This window comes from Nomascus leucogenys, chromosome 6 (genome assembly GCF_006542625.1).
Source record: "Nomascus leucogenys isolate Asia chromosome 6, Asia_NLE_v1, whole genome shotgun sequence".
Lineage (NCBI taxonomy): Eukaryota > Metazoa > Chordata > Mammalia > Primates > Hylobatidae > Nomascus > Nomascus leucogenys.
Genome location: NC_044386.1, coordinates 117,951,144 through 117,965,573, shown reverse-complemented (window position 1 = coordinate 117,965,573; position 14,430 = coordinate 117,951,144). Strand labels below are relative to the sequence as shown.

Sequence of the window (14,430 nt, the reverse complement as noted above, 5' to 3'; positions counted from 1 at the left end):
GTGTATGACAGATTATGAGATGGATACATTTCAGAGATAAATAGTGGAAAATACCCAAACCAAATCATTTGCTCCTGCATACCACTCTCACACCAGCTTAGTCCCAACACGTCACATCTGCCTTCTCCTTAAGCCCTCAACTGACCTCAGTGCTGTCATCACTGTTCCCACACAGCACCAAGCTTATAATACACCATGCTGTCATAAATTAATTCTATAAGAAGTACTGCATGTGAAATGAATTTGGATCACTTGGGTTATAGTGTTAGTTGCTTTTAAATCTTTTCACAAAGGAACGCACCCTTGAAAGGAGCTCAACATGCCTTAGGCAGTAAGCATGATTGATGGTAGAGGCTTTCCAAGTCTGAGCAACCAACTTTTCTTCTTTTGCCTTTTTTTTTTTTTTAAAGTATTGTAGCAATGAACTTTTGTTTTTTAGATATCTGGCAAGTTTTCTACCATTTCCCCTTACACTTTTCCTAAAAAGGAGTATTTTCTGTATGTATTTGTCACTGAGAAGGACACATGGTTCAGAAAACAAAACCTTTTTTCTTTTAGAATAATTTTAACAGTCATTTTTATCCTAAGGTTTTGCCAAATTTTCAAAGCTTGTAAAAGTTTGTAAATAAAATTGAAAAGCCTTAGCTTCATTTGTAAAAAGATTTTACAATAGCTGATAGTTTATCTATAGTAAAAATATTTTTCTGAGAAATCTGTTTTATCTATTATACCACAATAATTTTATGTAAAAATCTAAATTTAAAATCTGTTATTATAAAGTTATTAATATATGTATATTTAATTATACTATAAAGTTACTTTACTAATAAAGTACTATATCGATTACAAAGTTACAATTAATAATAAGGTAACTTTAGGTCTATAAAAGTCATTGAGGGCCAGGCATGATGACTCACACCTTTAACCTAGCATTTAGGGAGGCCAAAGCATGAGGATCACTTGAGGCCAGGAGTTTGAGACCAGCCTGGGTGACACAGCAAGACCCCATCTCTACAAAAAAAAAAAAAAAAAAAAAATTAAAGAAAATTAGCCAGGCATGGTGGTACATTCCGGTAGTCCCAGCTACTCAGGAGGCTGTGGCAGGAGGATGACTTTAGCCCAGGAGGTCAAGGCTGCAGTGAACTATGATTACTCTACTGCACTCCAGCCTGGGTGACAGAGTGAGATGCTGCCCCTAAAATAAAATAAAATAAAATAAAATAAAATAAAATAAAATAAAATAAAAAATAAAGTGACTGAAAGAACAAGTTCTGAACATGAGTTTAGGGCTCTGGTAGATAATTTTTTTTTTTTTTTTTTTTTGAGACGGAGTTTTGCTCTTGTTGCCCAGGCTGGAGTGCAATGGTGCAATCTTGGCTCACTGCAACCTCTCTGCCTCCCGGGTTCAAGTGATTCTCCTGCCTCAGCCTCCGGAATAGCTGGGATTATAGGCGCCCACCACCACACCCGGCTAATTATTTCTGTATCTGGTAGATAATTTATTCAGTGGTCATCTAGCAAGCTGAGGCAGATTGTTAGATTTTGTCCCTCTACCGATTAGTTGTCAAAATGGGTATTTCAAGTCTCAGCACTGTGTACCAAGATAATCACTAGCTACAATAACACACTCAATACTTCCTTCTCTCTCCTCTCTGTCTAATCCCTTCTTTGCAAGTACTGCATGCAGTTTAAATATTAGACAATAAAATATTATAAGCTCCCTTGAAGTCTGGGTCCAGATTTTGTTTTCCTTCTTAGTGCCCACTTTCTCTAGCACATAGCATGGCATACTTTGCAGCAGTAAATACTATTTTGTTAAGCAGATGAAATAGCAAGTCCCCCCTCCAGTCATGTAGATAACCCCACAAAATAGAGAAAATCTATTTACGTATATTGCTGACCACACATATATAGCCTGGTGACACTAGAAGGATGCTCTGCCAGAGATTAATTTTTTAGATTCTTTTTTAGGGAGAGAAGTGCTAGCTAGTTATTTTACCAGACTGATGTGTAATCAGTGAAAAGCTGAGTCTCCCAGAAGAGTAAATCACCCAAAATTACCATGGTATTTGCCTAAGGAGGGTAACATGGGGTGAAGAGCCTTGAATATCTGGGGACAGGAGGCACAATAACACACTTCGTGTTTTAAGGATTCAAAATGAGAGCTGCTTTGTTCTCCTTCTGAACTGATCACATAGTATGTAGGCACAATGGAAGTGACGAGGAAACCAGGGCTGACCCAGTGTTCCTGGGCCACCTGTCATTCCTAGAAACTGTAACACAGGGAATTCAAATATGGAGCACCTGTGCCCAGGCTTGTAACTACAAGGTGGGATCAGCACCTCTGAAAAATCACTGCAGCCTGTGCTGCAGAACAACAGCCTATGCCAACACACTCTCAACAATAGGGTAGTAAGCAACAGCAGAAGCCCTAGAGGACCAGGCTCTGGCTGTTTTCACGTCCTCTGTAGGAAAAAGGCTGATCCACTCCTTTTCACTTCCACATGAGATCAATAAACACGGAGGTTTCACAACAATTCAGATGGCAATGGGACAGACCTAAGAAAGGATACTAAATTTCATTCCAATAAACCTACAGAGGTTCAATTGGAGAAAAAGTAAATTTTAAGAAAAAAATGGTAATAAATTTGACTACACTTGAAGCCTGGGTTTTAGGAACAACACATGCTGGTTATATGTGGTACACATTTCTGTCTGTGCATATTTTCAGCCATTAAAACACAACAGATTCATGCTTTTAACTTGGGCTAAAAATCCTTCCTTTTTTGGTATGCAAAACAACTTTTCAAGGATAAAAGTATTTTTTAAAAATAGGCTGATTTATATGCCAGATGTAAGCAACATCTTTTCTGACTGGTGGTTACTTTTTGTTGTTTCTTTGTTACTATAACCTTCTCTCATGGTAATTCAGTGTTTACAGCAACTCACAAAGGTATCAGCTTTCTCGACTATTAGAGATTGGCTGTTCTTTCTGTCTCCTCAAACATCCATTGGACTTTGTGATGTTTAGCGAGGTTTAATCAGAAAGGGGCCCTGCACTGATGGAAGCCTTTCTCCAACAATCCTTTATTTCTAGGTATACAGTAATTCTCTTCATAATAGATTACATAATTTTATACAATCAAATTACAAAATGTCATTGGGAGAAAATTAGTTTAAATATGTTCTGTGACAAATAATGTTACAGTTTTGATGCCAGGTGTAGGGAAAAGCAATACACAAATGTTTAAGTGGTACACGCTTAGCAGCAGCAGCAGCAGCAACAACAAAAACACATATATAAAAGAATGCAGGGAAGCAATCAGATGAGAAATCAAAGGACATCTAATAGGACTTCCACTTTCAGACATGACAGGGTAACTGATACCAGACGTGCCTCCCGCCAAAACACAATGAACTACTCAAAAACATATGAAGCAATTGTTTTCAAGCAATGGACAGGCAACCCAGAACTACAATCCTTAAAATCTAGGGAACACAAGAGGCGAGCCTCACGTTGGACCTGAATTTCTGCCATGGGGCATATTTTGGGCCATGGCACAGGGAAATGGAACCTAAACAGAGCTCCAGTCCTGCAGAGCTGAAGAGGAATAGATCAGAGTTGGGGGCAAGTGAAGCACCTGGAAGATGCAGGACAGGGCACCAAAGATGAAAAGGCTGTGAGGAGGTAAAGAGGGTGCTATGATCTGAATGTCTGTGTCCCCACCTCTAAATTCTTATGTTGAAATCTAGTCATAAATTCATATGTTGAAGGGAAATGGACAGATGGAAACTAAATCTAGAGGAAAAAATGGCCAGGTGCAGTGGCTCACACCTGTAATCTCAGTGCTTTAGGAGGCCAGGAGATTGAGATCAGCTTGGGCAACACAGCAAGACTGTGTCTCTTAAGAAAAAAAGAATAGAAAGCACAGGAAATGGTGAATATTCAGGTAAATTTTTTTTTTTTTTTTTTTTTTTTTTTGTGACAGAGTTTCGTTCTTGTTGCCCAGGCTGGAATGCAATGGCGTGATCTCGGCTCACCACAACCTCTGCCTCCTGTGTTCAAGTGATTTTCCTGCCTCAGCCTCCTGAGTTGCTGGGATTACAGGCATGCGCCACCACGCCTGGCTAATTTTGTATTTTTAGTAGAGACGGGGTTTCTCCATGTTAGTCAGGCTAGTCTTCAACTCCCAACCTCAGGTGATCCACCCACCTTGGCCTCCCAAAGTGCTGGGATTACAGGCATGAGCCACCATGCCCAACCTTAGTATTTTACAGACAACTGACTTGCAAAAATAATATTATCGAATGGAGTTTACAACATACATTGAAATAAAATATATGACATAGTAGTACAAAAGGAGGAGGGTAAAAGGAAGTATACTGTTGTAAAATATGCACAATAATATAAAAATACATATAATTTGTATGAAAGGGTACAATATCCTAAGTGTAGTAAGTTAAGGGAGCATATTGTGAACCCTAGAGAAAAGCCAATGGAAGAAATAAAGCGGAACACTAAAACACACTCAAGTAATCCAAAAACAGAAAGGAAGCACAGTGGAACCAGAAACAAATGGTGGAGTTCAGTTGGGAAGAAGGAGGACTTAATTCCAATTTGAAAATAGAAACTCCAAAGAGATCATCACTCTCACCCTAACAACTAAAACAAGCTGAATAAAAACCCATGAGAGACTGAGGACATGGGGAAATCTAAATCAACTCCAAAGAGTGAGAAGCACATTTTCAAAGAGAAGAGATCCTCGGCTGCTATCATCCATGACTGAAATAGAGGTAGGAAAAGAAATCTGCCACAGACAAGGGCTAAAGAAAAATCAGTCTAACTTTGAAAGCTGTATGTGGACATACCCGTGTAGAACCCAGAGGATCCGTAGGTATAGAAAGACTGTACGATCAATAAATCCCCCTGCTCAACGCAGACACACACACACTCTGTCCCACCAACCTTTACCACAAATGAGGGCAAGAGAAGAGAGCAAGAGCTGAGATAATCTCCTCAACGTACTCTAGGCTTCCAGCAAGGGAAAACCTGGAGGATAGGCGGTAACAGAAAAGCCAAGAGCAACTTCTCAGAGGCGAGACCCACCGTCACAGAGTACAGGGCAATGATAGTCAACCTTTACAGGCCAAGGATGGAGCAGCAGGACTCAAAGAGCTCTCAAGGCACAGAAAGTCAGAAGCCAAACTGGAGAGCAAAGAGAATTCCTCAGCAACTGAACCTGCTGGCAGCTGGTCTTTAAAGCAGGGAGATATCTCCCATAATTCAAAAAGATTTGGGATAGCCCATAAATACATGAGAAGGTGCTAAATAACATCGGTCAAGAGAGATATGCAAATTAAATAAAATTCAAAAAAAATGCAATACTACTTCATACCCACTATGATGGCTAAACAAATAGACAACACCAAATGTTGACAAGAATGTGGAGTAACTGCACCTCTCATATTGCTGAGAGAACAGTGCAAAATGGTATAACCACTTTGAAAACTAATTAGCAAATTTTAAATGTTGGATATAAAATTATAAAATTATATTCAAAGGCTTTTCAACGACAACAAAGAAACACGGTAAAATGTTAAGTCTTTTAAGGGAATATAACGTGGCATGGACTATGTACTGTGGAGAAAGGGCTTATTAAGCAGATACCAAGTGGTGCCTACTGTGGTCAAATGGGGATAATATGACAGTCCCTCACATTTCTTTCCCACATTTAGAATACCCTCCCGTAGTATGTCTCTAAACATAATCAAGCATTTAGGGAATGTATGCTTGCCCCTTACATACTTAAATCATAACATCTGAAATCACCTCATGAGATGTATAAAGTGAATCAAATAATTGGTAAGACCTAGTCAATTGCTACTCATGGTGGCAAGAAATAATAAAGCCTATATACATGGCTCAATCAAAAGTTCCTATCCAAAATGTATAACTATTAATGTATATAATTTTACTCAAAACAAGCAAAAGCAAACACAAATAGAAACAAACCTAGCAAAATAAAATCACAAGTATATGCCTTGAATTTCTTGTGTAACAGGTGAGATATAAATAAATTATATGAAAGTAGTCACAAAACATATACCCTTCACTGGTTATTAAGAAGCAGTCAATGATATTAGAAGTACATCCTTAACCTCTAAGAATATGTAATGGAAGGCAATGACCATATTCTACCACATCATGTTTTTATATTACAGGAAAACACAGAATAATACAACACCCAGAACAATAGTTTATCACAGAATTGTTTTTTGTGGGGGTTTGGGGACAGAGTCTCTCTCCGTTGTCCAGGCTGGAGTGCAATACTGCAATCAGAGCTCACTGCAGCCTTGATATCCTGGGCTCAAGAGATTCTTCTGCCCCAGCCTCCCAAGTAGCTAGGCCTAAAGTGTGTGTCACCATACATGGCTAATTTTTTTTTTTTTATTGTTGGATTTTAGTAGAGACAAAGCCTCACTATGTTGCCCTGGCTGGTCTCGAACTCCTGGCTTCAAGCGATCCTCTTGCCTCAGCTTCCCAAAGTGGTGGGATTACAGATGTGAATCACTATGCCTGGCACAATTGTATTTTTTGTATATTCTTTAAATGTATGTAAAAAAAAGTTCATAAATACAGCACTATATTCATGAATTTTGGTTGTATGCCTTATATAAGTTTCATATAGGAAACTGTTAGGAAAATGTAAAGTATTATCTTTACTGATACATTTTCTAGGCAATCTTCAAAAGAGTATCTCATTTTCTGGGTATCTGAATGTACAAACATGATGAAAGCTAGAATGATGAAACACCATTGGCCTGATGATATACAATAAAGGAAAGACCATATTGCTGCATTGTGTCAAAAAATTTTATATTAACTATAGTTAGAAAAAATAAGACATTCATTACATGACAGTAAAGAAAATATTTTTTAAAATACAGTCACTGCTGAGTGGTGCCATTTTTTTCTTTTTTTTTTGAGGCAGGGTATCACTCTGTCACCCAGGCTGGAGTGCAGTGGTGCAATCTCGGCTCACTGCAACCTCTGCCTCCCAGGTTCAAGCAATTGTTTCATCCTCCCAAGTAGCCGAAACTATAGGCACAGCGCCACCACACCCAGCTAATTTTTGTATTTTTAGTAGAGATGGGGTTTCACCATGTTAGCCAGGCTGGTCTCGAACTCCTGACCTCAGGTGATCCACTCACCTCGGCCTCCGAAAGTGCTGGGATTACAGGTGTGATCCACTGCGCCCAGCCTGACTGGTGCCATTTTTATACACAGTATTGAATCTATATATTAAGGCCAGAACATAAAGTCTAAAAATTAATCCATTAGTATGTTTTAATTTAGACATTTCTGTACTTGAAAAAACAAATATCATAAACTTCTTCATTCATGGGTTTAACAGGCATAATTTTTAACATTCTCATGTAACCCTGAAGTTCTATGACAGGTAGCAATTTGTAATTTTATTTGAGTCACATATTTCACTTAGATACACTAAAAGGCTGGTTGGTGTTCTTGAACTGGTTTTACTCAAAAGAGTAAAAATAATCTCAGACAAATTAACATCTGTATCTTTCTCTGCTCATTCTTGAATACACAGTAACTTTCATATAATACCCGAAGCATAAGTTTTTTATTTTTTAATTATCTATCTTTTTTTTAATATGGGAAATCATATATGACAGTGGAATTTGAAAATATGTGGATTCACAAAGCAAGGTCTCTGGATGCTCCTCCCAAGAAATCAAAGGGTTTAATGGTGGCTCTCAATAAAATGCAAGATTTTAGTACTGCCTATCTATAAGGCACATTCATAATTTACTTACATGTTCAGCAGGCAGAACTGAAAATCCTAAGGCTCAAATTTAAATTGTTCTACTAAATTTTAGCATGATTCCTTTTAAAATCAAAGTTAACATACATTAGGTCAGGCATGGTGGCTCACACCTATAATCCCAGCACGTTGGAAGGCTGAGGCAGGTGGATCACTTGAGGTCAGGAGTTTGAGACCAGCCTGGCCAACATGGCAAAACCCTGTCTCTACTAAAAATACAAAAATTAGCCAGGCATGGTGTCACGCGCCTGTAGTCCCGGCTACTCGGGAGGCTGAGGCATGGGAATCACTTGAACTCGGGAGGCGGAGGCTGCGGTGAGCTGAGATCACGCCACTGCACTAGAGCCTAGGCAACAGAGTGAGACTCCGTTTAAAAAAAAAAAAAAAAGTCAACCAGACACGGTGGCTCATACCTGTAATCCCAGCACTTCGGGAGGCCAAGGCATGTGGATCACAAGGTCAGGAGATCAAAACCACCCTGGCCGACATGGTGAAACCCCATCTCTACTAAAAATCCAAAAAATAGCTGGGTGTGGTGGCACGCGCCTGTAATCCCAGCTACTCAGGAGGCTGAGGCAGGAGAATCGCTTGAACCTGGGAGGCAGAGATTGCAGTGAGCTGAGATTGTGCCACTGCACTCCAGCCTGACGACAGAGCGAGACTCCGTCTCAAAAAAAAAAAAAAAAAGTTAATGTACATTAGTTACCTCACTGGAGAATAAGAGAGAAAACATTGTATGTATTTGACTTTTGGATAGTAAAATGATTATATCATGCAAAGCTCACGTAAATTCTCTTATGTGAAATTCAGAACTGAAGTAACTCTTTGTACAAATATTTTGCCAGAGCAGTGATTCAAAGGGATATTGGTTGCAATGCACAACTGTAGTAATTGTAGCTATATCTAAAATATAAATTCTACCTTCTTACATTTGCATCACAAAAAACTCTTAGTAATATTTCACCCACATTCTTTAGTTTCATCTTCAAACAAATGGACAATCAAATACTTATAAATACATCTGCAGCCCATTGCCTAGACATATAGTGAGAAATATGAATAAATATAGATTTATAATAGACAAGAAACTACTGTGTGCTAGAGACTATGATTACCTGGAGGTAGGAATTGCAGTTGGTTATTAGCTAATCGAAGATGACGTAAAGCTCTCAGACGACCAATTTCTGGGCAAACAATTTCTAAGGCATTGTCACTAAGATCCAGACACTGGAGTTTTACGAGAGACCCAATGGCTTCAAAGAGAAAAGGAGAAGGCAAAATGGATTTGACCCAAGTATTACATCAAATCTTTAATGCAAGTATTCCAAGTTAAAATATTTTACTACTTAATTTCCTTGTCTCAGTTGCTCACAAAATAGTAAAAACACAGATCAAACTAAGTTCATGAAAGTGATAAATACTTCCAGCTCAAGATAAAATATAACCTAAAATACAGCACAAATAAAAACATGAAGACTAAAATAAATCAAGAAATGATACACAGGGCTTTTTTTATCTGACCAGAATTCTTAACTAGATTTATTAAATTTAGAACTTATTATCTACCTAATAGCAATTTATCCAATAATAGTTTACCTAACCATTATAACCATTTTAGACTTATTTAATTGTAGGTCTTAACTGGACTTATTAGAAGAAAACAAGTTTTGAAGCTAAAAAATTAAAGGTGTCTTAAAAATAAAATTTGATCTATTTATATAAAACAAAGCTTAAATTATATTATCTTCTAACTAAAATTTTTAAGTAAACATACCTTCTGGAACCACAACTATGTTATTTGAGTGCAGGTATCTAGAAAGGAAAAAGGAAAAAAACAGCCATTATCATTAAGTACTTTTGCCAGATAATCAGTTTATAAAATGCTCACTTAGAAGTTTATCAAATGTAAATAGGCCACAACTTTCACACCCTATTCTAATGCATCAACATACAATAATGGTTATCACAGCTAACTAATAATACTTTGACAAAAATATTTTGTACCAGAATTGTAAATACTAAATCTATTTACTGAATTAGTTGTTATTTTAAAATAAAAGCATACATAATGGATAAATTATAAGGTCTTTTTAACTTCATAACACAAATGACTAGTTCTTCCAGTTCATTTTATTCAGGCTTTAAAAAATATACTTACTGTATGAAGAAAAATCAACACCTATTGTGTAAAGGAAGATGAACTTTTCATTTCTAAAAAATAACTTCACAAAATAAAGATATTTCTAGCTAGCATGCATACTGAGAACCAAGAACAGAGAGATTAAATACTCATCATTTACAGTGTCTGTAGAAATACTCAACTGTCAAGGTACAGAATTTATCTCATGGCAAAAGAAATTTTGTAACAAGAAATCAAATGCTTCTCTTAAAAAATTTTCTTTTTCACAGAGGCTGAGAAGTCTAGGCAAGCCTAAGTAACAATTTTCCCACGACAGTGTCTTTAGCACACTCTGGTGGAGACTTTCTGCAATCAGTAACCAACCATTCAGAGCAAAACAAGTGAATGCTGGAGATCACACAGCAATAATTTAAGAAAATAAATTTGTATCATTGATTTAGAGATAAGAGAACAAGATTTTAGTAAACTTTATTTTCAAACCTATGGTTTTATTTATTGTACTTAAAAAATAAATCCTTATGGCTGGGCACGGTGGCTCACGCCTGTAATCCCAGCACTTTGGGAGGCCAAGGAGGGCAGATTGCCTGAGCTCAGGAGTTCGCGACCAGGCTGAGCAACAAGGTGAAACCCCGTCTCTACTAAAATACAAAAAAATTAGCCAGGCGTGGCAGCGTGCACCTGTAGTCCCAGCTACTTGGCAGACTGAGGCAGGTGAACTGCTTGAACCTGGGAGGCGGAGGTTGCAGTGAGCCAAGATTGTGCCACTGCACTCCAGCCTGGGCAACAGAGTGAGGTTCCGTCTCAAAAAAAAAACCAAAAAAAATTTATAAAGTACTTTTAAATAGAATTTAGAAGTTTTCTTCTGCATTCTTAAAGTCTAATATTGAATATTAAAATGCCGATAAACACAAAATAAGACAGAAAATTAATAATTTTATGAAGACTATTTTATGTTGAATTAAATCAATTTTGTAGAAGGTTAACTAACCTGCTGGGTATAACAAATTTAAATAAGCCCACCATTTACTCTATGATACATTTCATTCCTTGCTTTCTGTATATGAAATGATTACACATTTTAAAATCAATACTCTTTAAACATTAATTTTAGGAAGGAATACCTAAATCAAAGTAGAGAACTGATTAAAAAAACTTTTTTCAACAAAATACTTGCCTCAATTCAAGTTCCACCTATAAAAAAAGACATTAAAATGTCCAAATCAAAATATGAACTGAAGTACCCACTATTATGATTAGAATTTTCCAAACAGACTTTAAAATATTATCTACATACAATGAAGATGCCGTATGAAATAGTACACAGTGGCTGCCCGTGGATGCCGCTGAGGAAGCATCGTTAAAGTCTCTCCGCCCTCCGCCGTCATATCTAAGTCAGTCTCCCAAAGAGCCCGAACAGCTGAGGAAGCTCTTCATTGGAGGCCTGAGCTTTGAAACAACCAATGAGAGCCTGAGGAGCCATTCCGAGCAATGGGGAACGCTCACGGACTGTGTGGTCATGAGAGATCCCAACACCAAGCACACCAGGGGCTTTGGGTTTGTCACTATGCCACTGCAGAGGAGGTGGATGCAGCCATGAATGCAAGGCCACACAAGGTGGACGGAAGAGTTGTAGGACTAAAGACAGTTGTCTCAAAATAAGATTCTCAAAGACTAGGTGCCTACTTAACTGTGAAAAAGATATTTGTTGGTGATATTAAAGAAGACACTGAAGAACATTACCTAAGATTATTTTGAACAGTATGGAAAAACTGAAGTGATTGAAATCATGACTGACTGAGGCAGTGACAAGAAAAGGGGCTTTGATTTTGTAACCTTTGATGACCATGACTCTGTGGATAAGACTGTCATTCAGAAATACCATAATGTGAATGGCCACAACTGTGAAGTTAGGAAAGCCCCATCAAAGCAAGAGATGGCTAGTGCTTCACCCAGCCAAAGAGGCTGAAGTGATTCTGGAAATTTTGGTGGTGGTCGTGGAGGTGGTTTTGATGGGAATGACAACTTTGGTCGTGGAGGAAACTTCAGCAGTCATGGTGGCTTCGGTGGCAGCCATGGTGATGGTAGATATGGTGGCAGTGGGGATGGCTACAGTGGATTTGGTAATGATGGAAGCATTCTGTAAGTGGTGGAAGCTACAATGATTTTGACAATTACAACAGTCAGTCTTCAAATTTTGAACCCATGAAGGGAGGACAATGGTGGCAGAAGCTCTGGCTCCTATGGTGGTGGAGGCCAATACTTGGCCAAACCATGAAACCAAAGTGGCTATGCCAGTTCCAGTAGCAGCAGCAGCTATGGCAATGTCAGAAGATTTTAATTACTGCCAGGAAACAAAGCTTAGCAGGAAAGGAGAGCCAGAGAGGTGACAGGGAAGCTACAGGTTACAACAGTTTTGAACTCAACCAAGCACAGTGCTGGCAGGGCCTACCTGCTACAAAGAAGACATGGTTTAGACAAATACTCATGTATATGGGCAAAAAACTCGAGGACTGTATTTGTGAATAACTGTATAACAGGTTATTTTAGTTTCTGTTCTGTGGAAAGTGTAAAGCATTCCAACAGGGGGTTTTAATGTAGATTTTTTTTTTTTTTTTGCACTCATGCTGTTGATTGCTAAATGTAGTAGTGTGATCATGACGCTGAATAAATGTATTTAAAAAAAAAATACAGAGTGTTGCCAATCCTGACTGCACATTAGAATCACCAGGGGTCTTATGGGTGCCCGAAACCATCCTGTAGCAAGTGAAACAGCATCTCAACTCTCAACTCAAATAACCCTGATGTGCAACCGATGAGGAACCATTACGGGTAAAGTGGATCAGAGAGGGGGCTCTGAAGCCACACTGCCTGCACCTTAATAGCCATGTGACTATGGAGAAATTACTGAACTGCTCTCTCTCCTCATCTATGATGTTGCAGGGGCTAAATGAATTAATAAATGTAAAGCTCTTAGAACAGTGCTTGGCTCTGAGTAAGAGTTAAATGAATGCTCTTATTGTTGTTATTATAGTTCTTATGAGTCATTTGTAATCACAGGCTTAGGACTTTCAAATTTAAGTCACTTCCTTTTACTTAATTTTGGTAATTTCAGAGTAGTTGAAATGTTGATGTTTCAATGTTCTTATTAAAATAAAATGTTCCTCTTCTACTCAAATAATGCAGGAACTCTCATTCATTTTCGGTGGGAATGTCACTTTGGGGTATTCTCATTTTGGAAAATGGCTTGGCAATTTTTTTAAATAATGTTAAATACGATGTTTACTTAATAGGAATATTCCAGAGTCAGTTTCTTAGTTTTGACAAATGTACCATGGAATTTTTTTTTTTTTTTTTTTTTTTTTTTTTTTTTTTTTTTTTTTTTTTTTTTTTGAGAAGGAGTCTCCGTCTGTCTTCCAGGCTAGAGTGCTGTGGCTCGATCTCTGCTCACTGCAACCTCTGCCTCCTGGGTTCAAGCGATTCTCCTGCCTCAGCCTCCTGAGTAGCTGGGATTACAGGCGCGCACCACCACACCTGGCTAATTTTTTTTGTATTTTCAGTAGAGATGGGGTTTCAGCATGTTGGTCCGGCTGGTCTCAAACTCCTCATGCCCGGCCTGTACCATGGAATTCTAAGATGTTAACAACAGGACAAACTGGGTAAGGGGTATACCAGTACGCTCCATAGTATGTTTATAACTTTTCTATAAATATAAAAGTTCCAAAATAAAAAAAGTTACTTAAAAAATAATTTTTAGTTCAGGTGTGGTGGCTCACGCCTGTAATCCCAGCACTTTGGGAGGCCGAAGTGGGTGGATCACCTGAGGTGAGGAGTTTGAGACCAGCCTGACCAACATGGAGAAACCCCGTCTCTACTAAAACTACAAAAATTAGCTGGGCATGGTGGCACATGCATGTAATCCCAGCTACCCGGGAGGCTGAGGCAGAAGAATCTCTTGAACCCAGGAGGCGGAGGTTGCAGGGAGCTGAGATGGTGCCACTGACTCTAGCCTGGGCGACAAGAGCGAAATTCCATCTCAAAAAAAAAAAAAAAAAAAAATTAATTAAAGAAACAGGACTTCTACTTTCAGTCAGGATGAGTAATAGCAGTGGAGTAAACAGGATTTGCCCAACTGTTATAAACAACAAGAAAACCAGATGAAATACGGTCATGTGCCACTTAATGACTGGGATATGTTCTAAGAAATGTGTCATTAGGTGATTTCACTGTTGTGCAAACATCATAGGGTGTTCTTACACAAACCTAGATGGTATAGCCTACCACACACCTAGGTTATAAGGTGTAGTTGCTCTTAGGCTACAAATCTGGACAGTATGTTATTGTACTGAATACTGTAGACAACTGTAACACAATCAGACAACTGATACACGATGTGTTTGTGTATCTAAACATATGTAAACATAGAAAAGGTACAGTAAAAACACA

The 14,430-nt window shown here is 38.2% G+C and overlaps 1 protein-coding gene across 2 annotated transcripts in view; it reads right to left on the bottom strand.

Moving 5' to 3' along the window:
• Window positions 1–14,430, bottom strand: part of LRRC28 (leucine rich repeat containing 28) — a 135,750-nt gene that overhangs the window by 90,236 nt on the left and 31,084 nt on the right. For both annotated transcript variants that reach the window (XM_003277538.4, XM_003277539.4), the window contains exons 4-5: window positions 9,622–9,659; window positions 8,963–9,100 (exon numbers count right to left, since the gene is read on the bottom strand). In XM_003277538.4, the coding sequence (XP_003277586.1) occupies window positions 8,963–9,100; window positions 9,622–9,659 (176 nt within the window). The remainder of the gene's footprint in view (window positions 1–8,962; window positions 9,101–9,621; window positions 9,660–14,430) is intronic.